Source organism: Prionailurus bengalensis, chromosome D3 (assembly GCF_016509475.1).
Source record: "Prionailurus bengalensis isolate Pbe53 chromosome D3, Fcat_Pben_1.1_paternal_pri, whole genome shotgun sequence".
Classification (NCBI taxonomy): Eukaryota; Metazoa; Chordata; class Mammalia; order Carnivora; family Felidae; genus Prionailurus; species Prionailurus bengalensis.
The window spans coordinates 184,877-197,718 of NC_057356.1; the positions used below are offsets into that span (position 1 = coordinate 184,877).

At 41.4% G+C, this 12,842-nt stretch overlaps 1 protein-coding gene across 2 annotated transcripts in view; it reads right to left on the bottom strand.

Moving 5' to 3' along the window:
- Positions 1-17: 17 nt before the first annotated feature.
- LOC122470072 (zinc finger protein 268-like) overlaps positions 18-12,842 on the bottom strand; it is a 31,147-nt gene continuing 18,322 nt past the window's right edge. Inside the window, exons 3-6 of one of the 2 annotated variants that reach the window (XM_043557199.1) lie at positions 11,462-11,635; positions 8,086-8,212; positions 7,704-7,799; positions 18-3,423 (exon numbers count right to left, since the gene is read on the bottom strand). In XM_043557199.1, the coding sequence (XP_043413134.1) occupies positions 986-3,423; positions 7,704-7,799; positions 8,086-8,212; positions 11,462-11,635 (2,835 nt within the window). In that variant the 3' untranslated portion in view covers positions 18-985. The remainder of the gene's footprint in view (positions 3,424-7,703; positions 7,800-8,085; positions 8,213-11,461; positions 11,636-12,842) is intronic. The other variant, XM_043557200.1, reaches the window with a different exon arrangement.

Consider the following 12,842-nt stretch of genomic DNA (forward strand, 5'->3'; position numbering starts at 1 on the left):
CAAAACAGTAGAAAAGGTTTGTAGTATTGAAATGTATTTTTAATAAATCATATTATTCTAGAAACAAGTTGTATTTCTTAAAAAGAATAAGTCCCTGGGCAATGGCATGTATCTAACTTATCTCTCATATGTGACACTCACAAGTGGAATGCCAAACTACACATAACTCCTATAGTAAAAGGAAGATAACATCTAAATATCCCTGTAGGTCTTATGATGTATTTCTGGTTATCCTGATTATATTTATTTACATTGTAAAAAAAAAAAAAAAAAAAAAACACTTTATATTCCATTATGAACATGCCTATCATTTATAGTTGAATATTTTCTCCAATATTTTCCTAACAATCTGGAACATCTGGAACATAATTTCCCTTACAATAATTCTTAAATTATCTTCCAAATTAAAATAACAGTGAAGGGAACCTTTCTACTGAGGCTTTACCCCTTTTGACACATTCATAGATCTTCATTCATAATATATTTTTTTAAATAGAAGTTTGTCTTTCCTAGATGAAGAATTTCCCTAATTTATAGCATGATTTCTCCAAGGTATGATTTTCTGATACCTAAAGAGTGTGCAATTTTGATAATTCTGCCATTCATTGCCTTTACACATTCTCTCAGTAAAATCCTACGGTTTAAAATTAATTTCAAAGGAGTGTGCTCCATATTCACTTGCTTTATGAAACTTCCTCTTTGCAAATTTTATCACAGTAAAAAAATAACTTTCCAAAATGCACTTCATTGATATGGCTCCTCACCTGTACAAACTTTAACAAAGGATGACCTACCAGGCTCACTGAATTCATGACATTCCGTGTGCATTTACTGTTTTTATTTTATGTGCAAAAAGCAGCTTTCTGTGGGTGCCCTGCCACATGCTGTGCGTTCATAAGGTTTCTATTCAGTATTAGTTTTCTGGTGTACAATGAGATTATTTCAGTTACAGAGTTTCTCTTCTGTATGAATTTGCTGGAGTTTCCTATGAGTTGACTTTTGGAAGAAAGTTTCTTACATTTAATTCATCAATATGTTTTTCATCTGCATGAGTTCTCTGATGCATAATGAGCTGCGACTTCCAACAAAAGGCTTTCCCACATTCAGTGCATTTACAGGGTTTCTCTCCTGTATGAGTCCTCCGGTGTGCACTGAGAATTGACTTCTGAGAGAAGGTTTTTCCACATTCACTGCATCCATAGGGTTTCTCCCCTGAATGAGTTCTCTGATGTACAATGAGCTGAGACTTCCTAATGAAGGCTTTCTCACATTCACTGCACTCATAGGGTTTCTCTCTTGTGTGCATTCTCTGATGTACCATGAGCCGTAATTTTCCACTGAAGGATTTCTCACACTGACTGCATTTATAAGGGCTTTCCCCTGCGTGAGTTCGCTCATGTACAATGAGTAGTGACTTCCAAATGAAGGCCTTCCCACATTGGCTACATTCATGTGGTTTCTCTCCTGAATGAGTTCTCATGTGTATAATGAGGTAGGACTTGCTACTAAAGGCTTTCCCACAGTCACTGCACCCATAAGGTTTTTCCCCTGCATGAGTTCTCTGATGAGAAATGAGCTGATCTTTCCTATTAAAAGCTTTTCCACATTCACTGCATTCATAGGGATTTTCTCCTGTGTGAATTCTCTGGTGTACAATGAGCTGTGAATTGAAACTGAAGGCTTTCCCACAGTCACCGCATTCATGTGGCTTCTCTCCTGTGTGAGTCCTCATGTGTATAATGAGGTAGGACTTGCTCCTGAAGGCTTTGCCACATTCGCTGCATCCGTAGGGCTTCACTCCTGTGTGACTTCTCTGATGCACAATGAGCTGGGACTTCAAACTGAAGGCTTTCCCACACTGATTACATCCATAGGGCTTTACCCCAGTGTGAACCCCCTGGTGTACAATGAGCTGCGACTTGAAAGTAAAGGCTTTTCCACACTCACTACAACTGTAGGGTTTCTCCCCCGTATGGGTCCTCTGATGCACCATAAGGTTCGACTTGGTGTTAAAGGCTTTGCTACATTCGCTGCATTCAAAGGGTTTCTCGCCTGTATGAGTTCTCTGATGTATAATGAGCTGTGACTTTAAGCCAAAAGTTTTCCCACAGTCACTGCATTCATAGGGCTTCTCCCCAGCATGGGTTCTCTGGTGTGAAATGAGCTGGTATTTCCGACTGAAGGCTTTCCCACACTCATGGCATTCATATGGACTCTCTCCTGTGTGAATCCGCTGATGTATAACGAGTTGTGAATTGAAACTGAAGGCTTTCCCACAGTCACCGCATTCGTGGAGTTTCTCTCCTGTGTGAGTCCTCATGTGTATAATGAGGTAGGACTTGCTCCTGAAGGCTTTGCCACATTCGCTGCATACAAAAGGTTTCGTTCCTGTGTGACTTCTCTGATGCACAATGAGCTGGGACTTCAAACTGAAGGCTTTCCCACACTGAACGCACCCATAGGGCTTTACCCCAGTGTGAACCCCCTGATGTACAATAAGCTGCGACTTGAAAGTAAAGGCTTTTCCACACTCAGTACAACCATACGGCTTCTCCCCTGTATGGGTTCTCTGATGCACCATAAGGTTTGACTTTGTATTAAAGGCTTTCTGACATTCACTGCATTCAAAGGGTTTCTCGCCTGTATGAGTTCTTTGATGTATAACGAGCTGTGACTTCAAACCAAAAGCCTTACCACATTCATTACAACCATAGGGTTTCTGCCCCGAATGAGTTCTCTGGTGTGAAACGAGCTGGTCTTTTCTACTGAATACTTTCCCACATTCACAGCATTCATAGGGATTCTCACCTGTGTGAATTCTTTGATGTATAACGAGTTGTGAATTGAAACTGAAGGCTTTCCCACATTCACTGCATTCATGGAGTTTCTCTCCTGTGTGAGTTCTCTGATGGACAGTGAGGTAGGATTTGCTGCTAAAGTCCTTCCCACATCCCTTACATTTGTAGGGTTTCTCTTCTGCGTGAGTTCGCTGATGCACTGCAAGGTATGACTTGCTGCTGAAGGCCTTCCCACAAAAAGCACATTCAAAGGGTTTTCCACCCATATACACCTGTTGGCATATGAGTGGTGACTTCTTGTTGACAGTTTTACCAGATTCATTACTTTCACAGTATTTTATTCCAGTAACAGTTTGCTCGTGTTTAGAATGATGGAATGGTTCCCTGTATGCATGAAACTCATTAGGATTCTTTCCAGCAAAACCACTATTGAAGTCTATATTATATTTAAAACTCATTCCATGAGTGATGTATTTATGAAGCTTTTGTCCTGAAGAATCATAATTTGTACTAAGAAGACATAGTTTTCCAAATGCAGTACATTCATAGTTTTTTGCCATACTTTCCAGCTTGCCTTGATTTTCCTGATGCCAGTCCATATGATCATCAATTTCCAGGACTTTTTCTAGAAATGAGAAAATAGTTACATGTTAAAAATAATAACACGATCCTGGCAGAACATAAAATCATCTTAAAAATGCCATGTCATGAGATTATACTTTTAGTTTCATATATCGGATCTGAATATAAATAAAACCTCAAGTATAAACGTAATGAAACTCCTGGCCATTGGGGAGAACAATCAAAACTAAAAATGAAGGGGCACCTGGGTGGCTCAGTCGGTTAAATGTCCAACTTCAGTTCACATCATGATCTCATGGCTCCTGAGTTTGAGCCTCGCCTTGGGCTCTGTGCTAACAGCTCAGAGCCTGGAGCCTGCTTCGGATTCTGTGTCTCCCTCCCTCTCTCTCTCTGCCCCTCCCCCACTCTCACTCTGTCTCTGTCTCAAAAATAAATAAAAATTAAAAAAAAAAAAAACTAAAAATGAAGATAGGCATAGAAAACTGACAATGCATACAGATGGTTTTAAGTCTTGAAATTTTGAATAATGAGTAAAGAAAACAAAATAGGTACAAGGAAAAATAAGGAAAATATAAAGCAGTTGGAAGGGATCTCAGCATTATATTCTTTCAATAAATAATTGGATCAAAATTTAGAATGGCATCTGACTTCTCATTAGCATCACTAGAGGACAAAAAGCAGAGCATTCAGGAGTAAAATATAAACATTTTTGGAGGCACAGGTCTCAAAATTTGTATCACATGCACTCTTTCATAGGAAGCTACTTGAAGAGTGCTCTGATAAAACCAACCAAGAAAACAGATGACACAAAACAGATATAGAAAATAAAACCTGAGACTCCAGGATAAAAAATGGTATACCCAGGATATGAGAAAAACTAGGTTATAATGGAGAAAGTCAAAAAGAAGTGATGTCATCAGGAAGAGATTGACAGAATTACTAAATTGGTTGACTGTACCACAAGAATATTTAGACGTGAAGAAAAGTCTGGGGTTAATGATAAATACATTAATGATGAGAACAGGGAAGACTTGGCAGACAAATAGAACAACTCAAAAGAAAACAAATGATCTATGAACAAAAATTAACACCATTGCGTATTTGCATGATTTACCTGTGAACAGAACTTACATAGTCATAAAGATGTAAGAACTGAAGACCGATCTAACTCAAATGAAGTAACTTTATAAAGATGACTGGGGTATAAGAAGACAGTGTGTGTATCATGGGGAGTATGAAGGAAGGAGGGTGAAAGAGAATTAAATCATTACACTTTTATACTGAATAATCATTATTAAGGGGGAAAATCAAGATGCACTACAATAGGCTGGTTATTTACACATATGGAAGCAAGTGGAGCCAAAAGGGATGAAAGTGGCTTCATCTGAGGGAACAGAAAACTGAGAGGGGACGGGCTGAACAGAATGCTGTTTACAACAAAACAAAAGCCAACGACAGAACGCAGACAGGGAACGAAACACGGGACTAAATCCTCAGGCACAATGACAGATATCTGGAGGCTGAACAGAAGAGAATGGGTAGACCTGATCTAGATGCCAAAATGAGAATCAGATTTGGTCATGTGTTTGGCTAACAGTCTTATCCGTGCAGACTTTCAGAGTTCGTGGACACCGAACCTATCCTAATACGCTACCCTTGTAACCCTTCTCTGACTGGCGCCATACCCGTCCTTACCGCTCTTGGTTAGCACAGCTCTGACTTCCTTCCTTTGACTTCCCAAGAAACCTGATGCATTTTTGGTGGGGCATACTCTTCGCAACAATAATGGCAGAAAATGATATTATGGTCGGTTGTCACAGGAAAAGTTCAAAGAATTCAAGAAACAGGAAACAATACCAGAGCCGATGAATGGAAGACAGAAATTCCTGAGCTTAAATATTACTTAAACGTAACTGAAGATGATTCCTGGCTGTCCCTGGAAGGTAGTCCCTGGAAACTCAACTTGCACCAACAGAATTCAGACACTGAAGCTACAGAAAAACATTCTCCTGAATGACCATCTTGAGTGTAGCCACAGAAGACAACAGCAAGAGAATTATGCTCAGAGAGCAGAACCAAGGACTCGTGAGGCCACTGCCACACCAGGGAGTCCTGGCCCCGACCAGGGTTTCAACGCACTGCAAACCAGGGACTTGTGTGTGGCACTCACTGCAGTGGCTCTGTTTTACCTACTCTGCAATTCTCTGGCTGGTTGAATATGAATAACTTATCTTCAACTGCAAGCCACCAGACCATGAAGAACTACCACCAGGTCTGACTGGGAACAAGGATCCAGGACTTGGTATCCAGGACTTAATACAGTATTAGAAGGAAAACAGGGGTGGCGGAATATTTTTGAAGATGGATGGACCGGAAGATGGATGTGACTAGAAGCTACCTCTCCAAAGAGGTGGACGAAGGTAGACAGTGCTGCCTACCCAACAATCTTTCCTCCCTTTTCCTGGCTGGCAGAAACCTGATTTTTTCCCCAAACCCATCCTTAAGGCCACGTGCTTCAGTCAGGGAAATGGGGACCTGTCTCCATTGCTACCTCTACCCCTCTCCCCAGAAGGTGAAGCATCATTTAAATGAGTCAACACTGGTACGCCCACTTCCCTTGCCAGAGCCTTCTTCAGACAGGGGCTGTGATAAAAACCTAACCCACTGAGTATGGCAAGTTTGAGGAGATTTCTTGGAATAGGCTTTACCACCTCATAAAAACAGCCCTGTGGAAAAATCAGTTTTTCTTCTACTGGGGCTGGCATACCTGCAGGCGTTGGCCGGAACTGTAATAGCCATCTGGTGACCATGGGCAAGATAACCTGGGAAAATGCTGACATACTGAGAATGGCGGGGAACAACCAGACTTTCGGTGATTTACTGAGTCAATCACTTAGCCAACCCTACAGCTGCCCTGCTTCAGGACTTCTTGTGATGTGTACTAATAAATAGCTTCTGCTTAATAGGTTGATTTCGGATTGATGAGAAATTACAGCTGAAACAATCCTAATGATACAAACACCAACGTGATTCATATGGCCCTGCCTGTGACAGATTAAACTCGCGTAGGGAAACACACCTGATAGTAACACGAAGATGAACTAACACAAAAGGACCCAGATGAATACATTTGATTAATAAATACAATGACCAAAAATGAGATATTGGCCTTGGTGTTGGTGGGAAATTTAAAAGACTTCTCTATAGAGAACCAAAATATTAACAGATTTCAGCAACACTAGTGAAGAAAATGGCACATAAAAGAGATTTAAGCTGACTCCCCAGTGGCCAGAGAAAGAGCTGGAAGCACAGCAGAATGAATAAACAATCAGAAGGTGAGAAGAAAGTATGATGTAGCTACGGAGCAAACCAATGGACAATTCCAGTTCCTGAAAATGAGACTGGGGGGGGGGGGGGGGGGACCAATCTCAGTACCAAAAAGCAGATGAAAGACAGACGGGCTGTCAATTACCAAAAAGAAAAACAGTTTAAATCTTCAGAATGGGTATCTTCTAAAGGTTATAATAAAGAAGAAAAGTAGTGACTATAAAAAGACCCCTTGGGGCGCCTGGGTGGCGCAGTCGGTTAAGCGTCCGACTTCAGCCAGGTCACGATCTCGCGGTCCGTGGGTTCGAGCCCCGCGTCGGGCTCTGGGCTGATGGCTCAGAGCCTGGAGCCTGCTTCCGATTCTGTGTCTCCCTCTCTCTCTGCCCCTCCCCCGTTCATGCTCTGTCTCTCTCTGTCCCAAAATAAATAAACATTGAAAAAAAAAAATTTTTTTTTAAATAAAAAATAAAATAAAATAAAATAAAAGACCCCTTGGACTCAGAAGGAAACACAAGCGTAAGTGCTTCACCATGTAGTGTGTGAGTGGGTTCAGCGGGGTGTCACCTGGGTAAGGAGGGAAAAGGGCTCCAGGTGGAATAACTAATATCCAGGACTGTAGGAATGCACTTAGAAATGACAGTGACGACTTATCCTAATAGATTTCAAGGACAAGGAAGAAGGTTGGGACTGTGGTTGTTGATTTAAAAATATAATTAAAAAAATATAAAAAAGAGATATAAAAATATAATTAAAAAAAAGAAAGTAGAAGGGTGTGTGATAGTCACACTGAGTAAGATAAAGAGGAAGCTTGTTTAAATGGATAACAAAATGGGTCTATCTTGGGAAAGTAGAAAAAAGAACAGAAGAGAACAGGAAGGAAATGGAGAAAAAACGGTAACAAATGAGACAAAAGGCACAAACGTGAGTTGTACGTCAATCCGAATTCACATCAACTCTGAGTAAGGAGGAAAAGATCCAAGTATCTTGATCACTCACCTGGATGGCCTTGACTTGGCATTTGGGCCTGTAACATCCACAGTTCTTCTCCTTGCTCCAATTTGAAGATGATATCCGGTTTGGTGTCTTGATAACCTGTGAATGGAAAATCACAGACAACCTGGGCCAAAACTACCACAGACCCTGAAGAATAGGGAAGATTCAGCGTGGAGGCAGCAGGTCGAAGCTGCCCTATGCCCACAGCAAAGTGGAGACCGTTCACTAGCATATTCTGATGCCAAAGGGAGACTAAGAAAATCTGGCCTTTAAATATAAGTCTAAAATCACAAGTAATTTCTTTGCAAAAGCCACCCAAGTTTCAGCACCCAAGAAGGGGAAGCTTGGAGACCACACACAGTCCTTTCAGGGAGGGAGCACCTACCCAGGGACACCAGGTGGCTGTAGTTCTCCAACATCACACTCCTGTACAGGTGCTTCTGAGCCGGGTCCAGCAGCCGCCACTCTTCCCAGGTAAAGTCCACAGACACATCCACAAATGACAATGGTCCCTGAAAGAGCACATTCCTATTGAATCTCAAATCACTTTACTGAGCTTGTGGGAAACAACAAGCTGCCTAGAATGTCAATTGTTCATATTCTACTTTGTGAGAAAAGCTAGAATTTATTGAAAGCATCCCTTCGATGTGTATTAAATCACTCAGCCTTTCACTCAACATAGGAGAATACCTGGTGCTAGACATCCAGTGAGGTGCAGGTGACATAAACTTGAATGAAACACAACTCTGTGCACAAGAAGTGTTCACCACTACATAGGAAAGCAAAGTTAAACATCTGTGAACATATCTGGGAGTCAAAGAAGCTAAGATGAACGAACATACAGAGCACAACAGGGGCACAAAGGAGGAAGCTGGCAAAGCCATTTGAAAGTGTCAGGCTGAATCTATGAAAGGGTAATGCTGGGGCAGCCACTGTGAGAGAAGGCATGTCCAACTTAGGTGGAATAAAAGGGGAACAGCTCTAAGGAGTGGCCAGTTTGTGAGGCGCATGATCTGAACAAGAAGATACACAGATGGCAATTGAGCATATGATAAGTTGTTCACCATCACACCTCATTAAAGAATTACAAATTAACAATAAGACGCCATTACACACAATTAGAGTGGCTAATATTAAAAAAACTAGTCATAACAACACCAAATTTCATGAAAGATGTGAATATAAACACCCAAGAAGCTTGACAGACACCCACAAATATGAGCTCAAAGAAACCGACGTCGAGACCTATTATAATCCAATTTTCTACAAAGAATCTTGAAACATCAAGAAACAATTGGTCCCACACGAGGATCCTCAGTCAGATTATAAGCAGATTTCTCATCAGCACCTTTGAAGACTTGAAGGCAATGACCTGATATATTCAAAGCACTAAAACAAACCAAATTGTCAACCAAAAACCCTGTGTCTGTCAAAACTGACCTTCAAAAGTAGAGGGGGAAATTAAGGCATTCCCAGAAAACAAATGGGAGTTCATTTGTTAGACCTGCCTGACAGAAGTGCTCCAGAGAGCAGGTGAAATAAAAGTAGAAAGTAACTCGAAACTGTATGAAGAAATAAAGATCTTAATAAAGGTTGATAAATGAATAATTGCAAGAGGCAGTGTTATTTTAACTTCAGTTTGTAACTCCACAGTTCGTTTCCTACATATTATAAGAAACTAATGCATTTAAAATAATTATTAGTCTGTGCGTGGGGTCATGCAGTGCATAAAGATGTAATTCTGTGACATCAATAACCAAAAGGGGTGACGACAGAGCTGTAAAGGAGCAGAGTCTCTGCACGGTAACAAAGTTAAGCTGGTGTAATTTCAAATCAGCTCTGTGCTGACAACTCAGAGCCTGGAGCCTGCTTCAGATTCTGTGTCTCTCTCTCGCTCCCTCGCTCTCTCTCTCTCTCTCTCTCTCTCTCTCCACCTCTCCTGCTCACCCTCTGTCTCTGTCTTTCAAAAATAAATAAATGTTAAAAAAAAAAAAGTAAAACAAAACAAAACACCTTGCTCTATGACTGCATAAAGCTGACACAACTCACGTGTGCCTCTTCAGAGTGTGCTCGTGACACCCGTGAAACAGAATCAAGAGTTATGAAAGCAAACCACACACACGGACACCTGACAGATGACAAGGGAGGCAGGCATAGGAAAAAGTCAATCACGTCATGGGCCCGGGACAACTGGATAACTCTATGAAAAAATAAATCTTGCCTCCCACCCACACCAAACAAAAATTCATTCGAGATGTATTACAAACCTAAATGTGAAAGGTAAAATAATGAAGAAAATGTCTTCATGAGCTTCAGATAGCAAAAAAAGTACTTAAATTGGACACAAAAAGCACAAGCAATAAAAAATTATGAATCAGAATAAATTAAAATTAGAAATACCTGTCATCAAGACAGCATTAACAGAATGAAAGGCAAGCAAAAAAAAAAAAAAAAAATTGAACAACAGTTAATGCTATTCATACTGAAGTATTTAAAGGAGGCATGATGGTATCTGAACTATATTAAGAAATGTACCCCAGGGCGCCTGGGTGGCGCAGTCGGTTAAGCGTCCGACTTCAGCCAGGTCACGATCTCGCGGTCTGTGAGTTCGAGCCCCGCGTCAGGCTCTGGGCTGATGGCTCAGAGCCTGGAGCCTGTTTCCGATTCTGTGTCTCCCTCTCTCTCTGACCCTCCCCCGTTCATGCTCTGTCTCTCTCTGTCCCAAAAATAAATAAATGTTGAAAAAAAAAAATTAAAAAAAAAAAAAAAAAAAAAAAGAAAGAAAGAAATGTACCCCAAACAACATGGTTTAATGGATGCATAGAGAGATAAAAACACGGATAATGCGATAAAGCAAGTATGGTAAAATGTTAATGGTAACTTTTAGGTGACGGGAACACAGAAGTTCACTAACATCTTTCAACTTTGCCCTCTGCCTGAAAATTTCTGCAACAAAATATTGCAGGTAAAGGAAGCACCCCAGGTAAAATTTGAATATGGATTTGGTATCAAGTTAGTTTTAAACTTTTCATGTACGCGGATCACTGGATCTCGTTAAAATGAAGAGGGTTGTGGGTGTCACATTCTGCATTTCTAACAAGCTTCCAGGATATTAAAAATTCATTTAAACTAAGAAAAAAGAAAATCCAAAAGTCAACAAACTATCAAATATGCATGACAGAAGGTACTCATCCTCTTTAGCCTGGAGGCAATGCAAATTAAACCGATAGATGCCATCATACAATCACCAGAATGACCAAAATCAAAAGAGTAACAATAGAAATTGTTGGCTGAGAAAGTGAGGCAAACGGATGGATGTTCACGCACTGCTCTCCGTAGCATGAGCTGGTAAATATAGTTAAGAGTGTGCGTGTTTAATCAAACAAAGTGCTTACTGCAAAATATAACCAATACAGCAAGACACATGTGCACACACCATTAACAAAAATTAAAAATACATACACAGCAATAACAATACATATTTTGTGAATGCATATAAGCAAAAGAAATCCACAAAAAACAAAGTAATTTTTTGAGGTGGGGAAGGAGACAGAAATGGAGTTTGGGGAAATCAGACAGTATGTAAATAAAGGTATAGGGACCTTACACAGACCAGTGATGCTAAACAGGGCATGAACTGAGAAGTGACTAACTTAACTCTTTGACCCAAGGATCCCCATCCCTCTCCCAAGCAAAAAAAAAAAAAAAAAGCGGACAAGTACTACAGAAGAGAAGTGGGAATAAATAAACACACAACTCACCCGAGACTGGGTGGGTTTTGGCTGCTCGTGGGAAATAAACAGCCACTCTAGAACCTGCTCTGTCCGGTGATTCCTAGGTCTTTGCCGAGGTGCACCAGGGCCAAGGATGGATTCCTGATCTCGGAACTCTCTGATTCTGTTGCACGAACTCTCTTGTTCCTGGAGAGGCGGAACCTGCGGATGTAACAGCAAACTCGCTTTAATGGCCAGAATTCCCCTAGGCCCCAACCTCGGTCTTTTTGGCTGGTGAACACACTCACGTGAGGCTAGGCTGGGTGTGCTGTGCTCTGTATTCAGGGCTGCCGTGGGGCAGACACGAGACAAATGCACATGGCGAGCCCAGCACACTGACAAAAGTCCCCTCCCCTCACTCTGCACAGGCACCCAGGAACCCTGAAGACGCAGCAAGCACCGAAGAGCTGAAAAATGTCAGGCAGCCACTTCAATGAGAACACAATGCTGGACGCTAAAGACTAACAACTCTGTTGTAGGCCGGGTGTATACAAGCAATAGATTTGGAATGAGCCAGTCTGTTTCAGTCAGAATTTCTTCCCTCACTATTTGGATGCTGATGGACAATTTACTTAAACTCTCTCACCAGGTTTCACATTTTGTTGTTATAAAAACATTGGGGTACGATAACATCAGGGTATCGATGCAGGTTTTAACCTTCCCCCAACTCCCAATGAACACAGAAGAGACCTACCATCATAGTGCAAGAAAAAGCCCAAAGACGTCTACACCAAACAAGGGTCTCCTCACAAACATTAAGGTATATACACAGATGTGACCCAAGAGCAGAGGCGTAGATCCTAGTGGAGTAAGAGTGAGCAATGAAGGAAGATTCTGATAGGCTACACGCTGCACATCCCCAAAGTCACCAATGTGTCCCCCAATGGGAGAGTAATCCCAAAGTCACTAAGTGGCCTGACAGCACTGTGACCACCTAAGAAAGTGGGGATTTGAGAAATAATTGGCAGATAGTCTCTTCCAGGCACACATATTTTTGCTCGAGGGAAAAACAATAAAAATAGTGCCCAGATCAACCCACACAGAAAAATATTCAGGCAGTGAAAGGAACAAGAGAGAGACAGAAAGAAACAGGCAAAGAAGGGGAGGGGAGAGGGAAAGGGGAAGGGGAGACAGGGGAGGGGGGAACATGGGGAAGGGAGTCGGGGGTGGAGGGAAGAGAGAAGAGAGGAGAGATCCATACTAGAAGGAAAGGAGAGAAAAGGGAGAAAGGCTATTAGATAGTAAGACAAAAGGGTTCAGATCTTGTTTCAGAAATTAACCACAAAACACAAGATGTACATCTGACAGAAATGCGTGAAAAGACAGGGCATGCTGAACTGGAGGAAGCACAGGGCTAGAGGCAGAAAAA